At 42.0% G+C, this 8,455-nt stretch overlaps 1 protein-coding gene across 1 annotated transcript; it reads right to left on the bottom strand.

The window, feature by feature from the left end:
- Nucleotides 1-700: 700 nt before the first annotated feature.
- spry2 (sprouty RTK signaling antagonist 2) lies at nt 701-8,064 on the bottom strand. Its single transcript, XM_084051108.1, has 2 exons — nt 7,467-8,064; nt 701-3,185 (listed from the first exon to the last, which is right to left on the bottom strand). The coding sequence occupies exon 2, from the start codon at nt 3,135-3,137 to the stop codon at nt 2,046-2,048; it is 1,092 nt and encodes a 363-aa protein (XP_083907234.1). The 5' UTR covers nt 3,138-3,185; nt 7,467-8,064; the 3' UTR covers nt 701-2,045.
- Nucleotides 8,065-8,455: the final 391 nt, after the last annotated feature.

Raw genomic sequence — 8,455 nt, 5'->3', positions numbered from 1 at the left:
TGCAAAAACATGAGCAGCGCTCGAGTTATTATACGATTATAAAGAGATGGGGGGGGGGGGGGGGGGGGGGCGTCCGTGCACACTTTTGAAGTCCCCCCACCTCCCTTCCGTGCTTAGCTGAGTTAAATCAGGCTTAAGTCGCAGATACAGGGCGATATGAAAAGGTGGCGTTGTCTGTAAAGTGCGTGTGATCTGGTTTCAGACAGACCAGTGCAGGGGCCTTTATACGGAACTTGAGAAGCTCACCAACATGCTACCTCCTGCTCTGATAGAACGTCTTTCTTCTACAAAATGTGAATGTATCTCACAAAAGACAGCTTTTTTCTTTTCTTTTTTGCATTAAAACGTTGTCCCTGCTGCATCGTTTTCTGAGAGAATACACTGGGAAATCTTGAACAACCGTGTCAATATATGCAAAGACTGTCAGAAATGGTCAAAACCTGTGACATTTTTGTTTTGTTTTGTGTGAAAATAGCAGATCTACAAGCTCACGTGTTGCCATGCGACATTGTACATTGGCTATTTTCCACTATTCATTGTAAGAGGACGTATACATAAGACTTGAACTAGTTCTTCAATGACCTCAGCATAAAGCTAAATATAGATTCTGTCCAAAGTATTGAACAACATAGCAAACCCTGGTATGCAGAAATAAACAGGAAGGAAGGAAAAAAAAGAAACGGTCAGACTTGGAGGTGGTTTAATTTCAAACGTTAATATATTTGTCTTCTAATTCATAGTGAACTATTCATCCAGCTGTGACAGTCTTACAAGGCCACCCCCAGCTCTCTGCAGCAACAAGCCACAAAACAACCCAGCGGGGTGGCGCATAAACGAGGCTTTCTCAAAATAAATATATATTTTTTTCATTATAAAATAATAAACCTTCAAATAAATATAGATTTTGTTTTGTTTTTAAACTTTACACTAAACAATATTGAAATTAGAAAATAAAGACTTTCTGATAAAGGTCACTGTACAATTTTACAAGTAGAAGGGATAAGATTTTTTTGCCTTTTGTAAATGACATAAAATGATTGATAGACATTCCAGTGAATGCACAACATCGTATACATGTAAAGTACTGTATATAGATCACATATATGTGTGGATTTATCAAGGTGCCTGTGGTGTGGCAGAAAAAAAAATGTTTTCACAGTTGAAGTATTATATATATACAAAAATAAAACATCTCTCAGAAACTCATTTTCTAATGTACATACTTTTTTGTTTTTTCAAATTACTATTTTACATACAGTTAGTAGTACGAGTCTCTCCTTAGCATATAATTTGTATTAAATGTTAAAAAACAAGGGGGCTATCCGTTTTGGGAGCCTGGTAGCGACAGACACAATGCATGGGCACTTGAGTGAGGGAGTCCTCTTGTGAACAACAATGACCTGGCCAAAGCAGTAGCTCAATAGTAGCTTTCATACAGTTGAATAAAAACCGTGGAGCGCTTGATTTGGTTTACCTTTCAAGTTTACGAGTCCTCTAGACCTTTAACCCATTAAGACCGGGAACGCATCTGTGTGTCATTTTAAGATTTATTTGGGCTATTTTTTTTTGTGTGCAAATCTTGGAATATATGTTTTTTAAAGGGAACATTTGTAAAATATTTTGTTCCAGGGACCCCAGAAGCAAAGATTTGAGTTACAAATGTTCGCTATAAAAAACTATGGATTTGCACAAATGTTCTCGATTTTTCCAAAAATAGCAGATCTACAAGCTCATAGCGCTATGAGCTTGTAGATCTGCTATTTTTTGAATAGCCCAAAGAAATCAAAAAAATTACACAGATGCGTTCCCGGTCTAAAAGGGTTAAAATAGGCGACTGTTCGAATCCACTTGCGATCTTTGTCATAATCCGGTACGGTCAGAAGACACTGGAGCTGCACCGATCTCCAGATCAACTTCCCAACTGTGAACCTACAGGCCTGAAAACGTTGATCAAAATCACTCGACTTTTGGGAGTCAATGGTTTCCCGGTCGGCGTCTTCCCCGACGCAAACGCCCCAGTGAGAAAAGCATTCTTCTTTTCCTCTTTAAGCGGGCTTGTCGACGGCGTCGCGGCGGACCACGTGTGCGCCGCCCTTGCACCTGCACCCTGGCCGGGCGGCTCGGTCGTAGCAGCTCTGGCACGCGGCCAGGCAGCCTTTGGCCGGGAGGTAGCAGATGAGGCAGGGCAGTATGAGGGCCAGCAGCGACACGGCGGTCCAGCGGACGCAGCAGTGCGACTGCGCGCACGAGAAGGGCTTGTCGGCGCACGTGTCCTCGTCGTCGCTGGAGCAGTGGTAGAAGAGCCCCTTGACGCAGCACGCGCACGTCCCGTAGTCCACCGCCGTGTCGGGCGAGCACACGCACCGGCGGCCGCACAGCCAGCAGGAGGGCAGCGCGCGCGGCCGCATGCAGTCCGTGCACCGGCACCGGCCGCAGTCCTCGCACTGGTTGGCGAGGTGATTGCCGCCACCCGGGGGTCTGCCCCCCGCCGCCGCCGCCGCCCGGCCCGGCCTGACCACCACGACCGACTCGGAGGTGGCGTCGTTCAGGGGCTTGAGCTCGTCCGGGCTCAGCTCCGCGTGCTTCGGCTGGGTTCTGATTATCTGTTCACCGACCCCGGGGCCGCTCGGGGGGAGCCCCTGACCCGAAGAGGCGATGCCGCCCCCCGTGTTGACGGCGCCCTGGGAGTCCTCGGTGTCGGAGGAACGCAGCGAGCCGTCCCGGGAGTGCGAGTGTACTCCGGTGCCGCCGCGCGGGACCTGCGGAAGCAGGTTACGGATGTTGTTAGGCCTCTCATCCGGGGTCTCCTGTCGCTCGTTAGTCCTTGGCGGCGGGGACGCGACGGGGTCGCTCTTCTGTTGACCACGCTGGGCGGCGGGAGACTTTTGCGCCACCGCCGGCCCATCCGTGTATTCGTTGCTACACCTGTTCACCCGAATTTGGTCCAGGGAGAGCACTACCGGAGGGACGGCAGGCTGCCCTGTGGTGTTCGACGCAGGATCTGGCTGGCCGTCCTGGGCTTGGGAGGGCCGGGGCTGCGGCCTCCCATTGTCATGCCGTGTGCTCAGCAAGCTGGTCAATGGCGACGACCGCCCATGGTATCCTCCTCCCCCGTCGTTCTGACTGCTGAACTCCATCTTGGGACTGAAGGGCCGTTCTGGATGGCATCGGACACATCTGAAGTCCTGCCGAGGAAACAGGAAAACATGTATATGAGCCTAGGTGAAGGTGTGATGTGCCATGCAAATCATAATGGCTGAGCACTGGACCTTTTATATGAGTCCTAGGTGAGGTGTGATGTACCATGCAAATCATGATGGCTTATCACTGGACCTATATGTAAAGCACTGTTTCAGCTCAAACACTGCATGGGTCGAGACCCATGTTTCGGTCGCGGGCCGATTTTTATGGGTCGCAAGTAAATATCCCCATAGTGTGTTTCCTACATTTAAAAAAAGATACGTAGGCCTATGTTATTTAAAAATATATATTTTTAAGTTTGAACAAACAAAAACATATCACAACTTTTCATCAATTGAAAACAATTATTATATTATTATTTCATAAATAACATGAGTTAAAATTAAGTTAGGTTTTAGAAGTAGGGACAATTGTAGATCTACAAGCTCACAACACTTGTAGATCTGCTATTTTCACTAGTTTTGGGTCCCGGGTAAATGACTAGTTTCTCTTTTGGGTATTGTTTGGGAACCACTGATGTAAAGTATAGCCATGTCTTACCACACATCTGAGCTCTGGCACAGAGAGGCGCTCTGCACAGATGGCACATTGGCTCATAATTGAGGCAATGAGACGATTAACAAATCGTCTCTTAGAGATCTGACAAACATCTGTTAAGGTTGAAACATCTGTCTGAAACATGTTATGAAGCATGATGCTTTTGGAACACTGTTGCACCATTAATATCATTTTATGCCAACAGCCAGCCATGTGTGACCAATTCCATGTGGGCTGAAGAGGTTTGTTGCAATAATGGAGTCTATGGTATAATAATAAAATAATAAATGATAGTTCCTGGCAAACCTTGTGTTGCCTGTGATGTGATGGTGTGATTTTCACAATCTTGCCCAAACACTAAACGGGAAGTTGAGAAACTCATTGTAACACCATAGCTTTCTTTGGACGTTTACGATAGTACATGAGCAAATACATACATCTTATCTTTGACGCGTTACAAAATACGAGGTATCTTCAAACGTGTATTATTTCATTCACCATATTTTCTAGCATTCCAATGACATGACATAAGGGCAGTGGTGTAAAGTAACTAATTACATTTACTCAAGTACTATACTTAAGTACAATTTTGAGGTACTTTTACTTTACTGGAGTATTTCCAATTGTCTATACTTTTACTTCTACTCCACTACATCTCAGGGGCAAATATTATACTTTTACTCCACTACAATTATTTGAAAGATTTAGTTACTAGTTACTTTGCAGATATAAATGATAAAAGATGTGTGGTAAGACATGCTATTTTCAAACATTTTAGTACTTTCACTTTTGGTACTTTAAGTACACTTGTGTACTTCTGAATTCCGGACTTTTACTTGTAACATAGTAAATCTACATTGCAGTATTTATACTTTTACGTAAGTAAAACACTTGAGTACTTTTTCCACCACTGCATAAGGAGTTCTCTCTGCCCCATGTGCCAAGCTGTCTGAGGACCTCTGGCCAGTTTACCATACCACCTAACATGACTACATGAGCCCACAAAAGTGACATTTAAAAGACAACTGCTATGGGGATGTGCTGCCTGTCATCTTGCATAAACCTAACCTATTGAAATGTGCTGCCTTGTATCTGCATATCACGCTTTATGTCAAGCGATTAAGACCGGGAAAGCATCTGTGTAACCATTTTATCCATATTGTATAATAATAATAATACATCAGACTTATATAGCGCTTTTCTGGTACCCAAAGTCGCTTGACTTGTGTATACTTATATCCATATTCAAAAATCCCAGATTTACAAGTTCATAGCGTGGCACCGAGTGCCGCGTTATGAACTTATGATCTGCTCATCTTTTGAAAAATCTTGAACATTTGTGTAAATATTTGAATTATACATATATTTATAAAGGGAACATTTTTGACTCAAATATTTTCTTCTGGGGTCCCTATTACAACATATTTTGAGATAGGGGGGTTGGCGGCCAAATACATATCATTTTGGGGGTCCCTGACATGAAAAAGTTTGAGAACCACTGATATAGCAACATAAGTATTTAAAAAAAAACTGTTAGGATTTTAGAAGACATTTGTAGAGTCTGCTCTACAAATGAGCAGACCCTTACTCCTATGGGGATGTCTGTCATCTTGTATAAACCTAACCTATTGAAATGTACTGCTATCTTCTGCATATCACACTTTATGTTAATATAGCAGCAGGCAGTGCTCTAAAAAATGACCCTTCCCAGCACTAATTAGCTTTCAAATGCCAGCTTTGGGGGTCAGATATATACCTCTGTTTAAGAATACAGAAAAGGATTCTTTAAACAAAACAAAAAAAGTTTACTTTTGCATGACAAATGGCTTCCAGCACGACCTTCTCCATTGTAACCTAGAGGAGATGAAGTTTACGCACTTGAAAGAGAACATGTTGGTGGGTTGGACCATCAAGAGGCTTAATTCTTTACAACAGTAGTGGTTCTCAAAGTGGGGTCCGGGGACCCCCAGGGGTCCCTTTAGGGAGGTCCCCCCAGCAACCAGAATTTGCAATCAGTCTAACCAACTTTAACCCTATTTTATACATGGCTATTTTCTAATTCACACAGAGCTTAATATAGTAACTCAAATAGGCTGGTAACTTTTAATCTGGTTGCCTCTATACTTAAGAAATACTGCTGTTGCTTTCCCTTCATGACTGTGTGCGTGCGTGCGTTTGTAGAAGGATTTGTGGGCCTTGTGGCCATATTGCACAACCATGTGCCACGCGTGCGTGAGAGATAAGGAACGGATGTGTGCACATGTATTTGACCGGAGGTTACATGTAATTTGGACGCAATTAACTCCAATATGTATCCCCCAGCTATAGGAAATAAGTCATCCAACCAATAGTTGAGTAGGCTACATGACAATAATTAATAACTAGTGGTGTAGTAACTGAGTACATATACTCAAGTATGTACTTAGGTAGGCTACAATTTTGAGGTAGTTTTACTTTACTGGAGTAGCCTATTTCCAGTTTACAGTATTTTTTACTTCTACTCCACTAGGCTACATCTCAGAGTCAAATATTATACTTTTTACTCCACTACAATTATTTGAAAACTTTAGTCACCAGTTACTTTGTAGATTTTGATTATTATTACAAAACATACATTAGCCACTTCAGCCCTATAGCACACATTTCGGCCATTATATATATATATATAAAAATATATACATTTGAAAACTTCTGCATAATGAGTACTTTCTACTTTTGGTATACTTTTAAGTACATTTTGCCACCAATACTTTTAGAATTCCGGACTTTTACTTGTAACAGAGTAGGTAGGCCTATTTATACATTGCAGTAGCCTATTGATGCTTTTAAAGTAAAAAAAACAAAAACAAAAAAACAATTAGTAGTCTACTTTTTCCACCACTGGTCTCAGTGTAATTAATATTTAATCTGAAAAAAGCCAGAGGCCAAAATAAAATAAAATATTGTGCCACTGACCAAAACGGATCTGTCTCTGTATGTAAATATAGGCTACTCATATGTTTAACGACAAATAAATGGCTGTAGGTTTTAACCCTGCTATATTATTTACACGGAGAACAGGCCCGAACTCCAGTTTACCTACAAGATGGGAAAAACAAATCTTTAATAAATAAGAAAAATGCATTTCCCCCCCCCCGAGTAAACCTATAAGTTTGAGCGAGGAGTGATTTTATAGTGTGCTCGCTGTGCAGTGTTGCCATATTTTGTGAGAGAAATAAGCAACCAGGTCGAGGAAAACAAGGCCAAAAGAAGCAACCACAGGCCACATGAGCACTTTAAACCTATTATGCATCGGATATTTTCAAAAACTCTTGCAATTAAATGTGGAACATTTGGATTTAAAAAAACAAAAACATTCTAACAACTCAAATGCTCCCCTGTGGCACAACACATGTTCATGGAAATGTTTGAGAACCACTGGTTTAATCAATAATTAAAACATTTGGAAAAAAGCCTAAATAAAGCAAGTACCCTTTAGAAACAAGCCCCAAAAACCGCAACCAGCAACTACCAATAATAATTACAAGCAACTTTACAGAGAAAGAAGCCCAAAGTTGCTCATAATAAGCAGACATGGCAACACTGCTCTGCAACAATCACAACTTTCATAGTAGGCTTTATTCTGAATATATCATATGGACCGATTCATCGCTGCTGCCGTCAATATCGCCAAAAACCGTTATATTACTAAGTTATTACCAGCTTAATAACAACAGGGCAACACTCACCGTGCTCTCAACACTGTAGCCCCTCTTTTTGTATAGCTCAAATAAATCCAAATGCAGACAAATATAGTATTATATTCCAACGCAAAAAAACAAAACAATCAATCAGGAAACCCATCCGTAAGATCCATTGAGAAATAAGTTTCCAACTGATGACGGTATTAACTTCATTATAATGACAAACGCATTAGATCCCATAGAACATGCGGGCATTAAAACGTGCGGGCATTGAAACAGACGCAACAAAAAGCCATCAATCAAGCGTCTGTCTGGGACATTATTAATAAGAGTTTGGCTCCACACTATGATCTATGATGGTGATCCATGGTGATCTATGATCCACTAAGGTCTGTGATCCAGCGAGACACACACAAAAAAACACACGCACGCACGCACACACACACTTACACACACCAACGCCAAAAAAAAAAAGTTTTCAGCATTCAGTTCTTCTTGTGGTTTCTTTCAATTCAAAGTATTTTGTCCGAAGCAGCAACTCTTTAGGGGTCCCCAAATACTTTGTCCCCCTTTTCTCGTGTTGTTGGTTTTTTTTCTCCCCTTTTTCTTTTTTTTTTCTCTCTCCTCTTCTTTCTTTCCCCCCTTTCTTTCCGGAGAGGAGGAGGTTGGGATTTAGGCTCACAGGGCTGTAAATGGCCAGTGTTGCCAGGTTTTGAGAGAGAAACAAGCAACCAGGTCTAGGAAAACAAGCCCAAAAGAAGCAACTAGGCCACATGAGCACCTATGTAGTATGCATGCATCGGCTATTTGAAAATAGCCAACACTGGCTATTTGAAAATAGTCGATCGCAACGTGTTGTGACCTTATAGATCTGCTATTTTCAAAACAATCTGTCAAAAAAGCGACAAATTAGAAATATTGTTTAAACATTAACACATCGTGTATGGGGGGGTTCCTGGCATTCAATGTTTTCAGATGGGGATTGGGGGTCCACAGACAAATGTTTGAGAACCACTGGTTTAAACAAAATTAGG

This window comes from Gymnoscopelus microlampas, assembly GCF_963454915.1.
Source record: "Gymnoscopelus microlampas genome assembly, chromosome: 24".
Taxonomy (NCBI): Eukaryota; Metazoa; Chordata; class Actinopteri; order Myctophiformes; family Myctophidae; genus Gymnoscopelus; species Gymnoscopelus microlampas.
The sequence above is the reverse complement of the archived record's forward strand: the minus strand, read 5'-3'. Positions and strand labels throughout refer to the sequence as shown.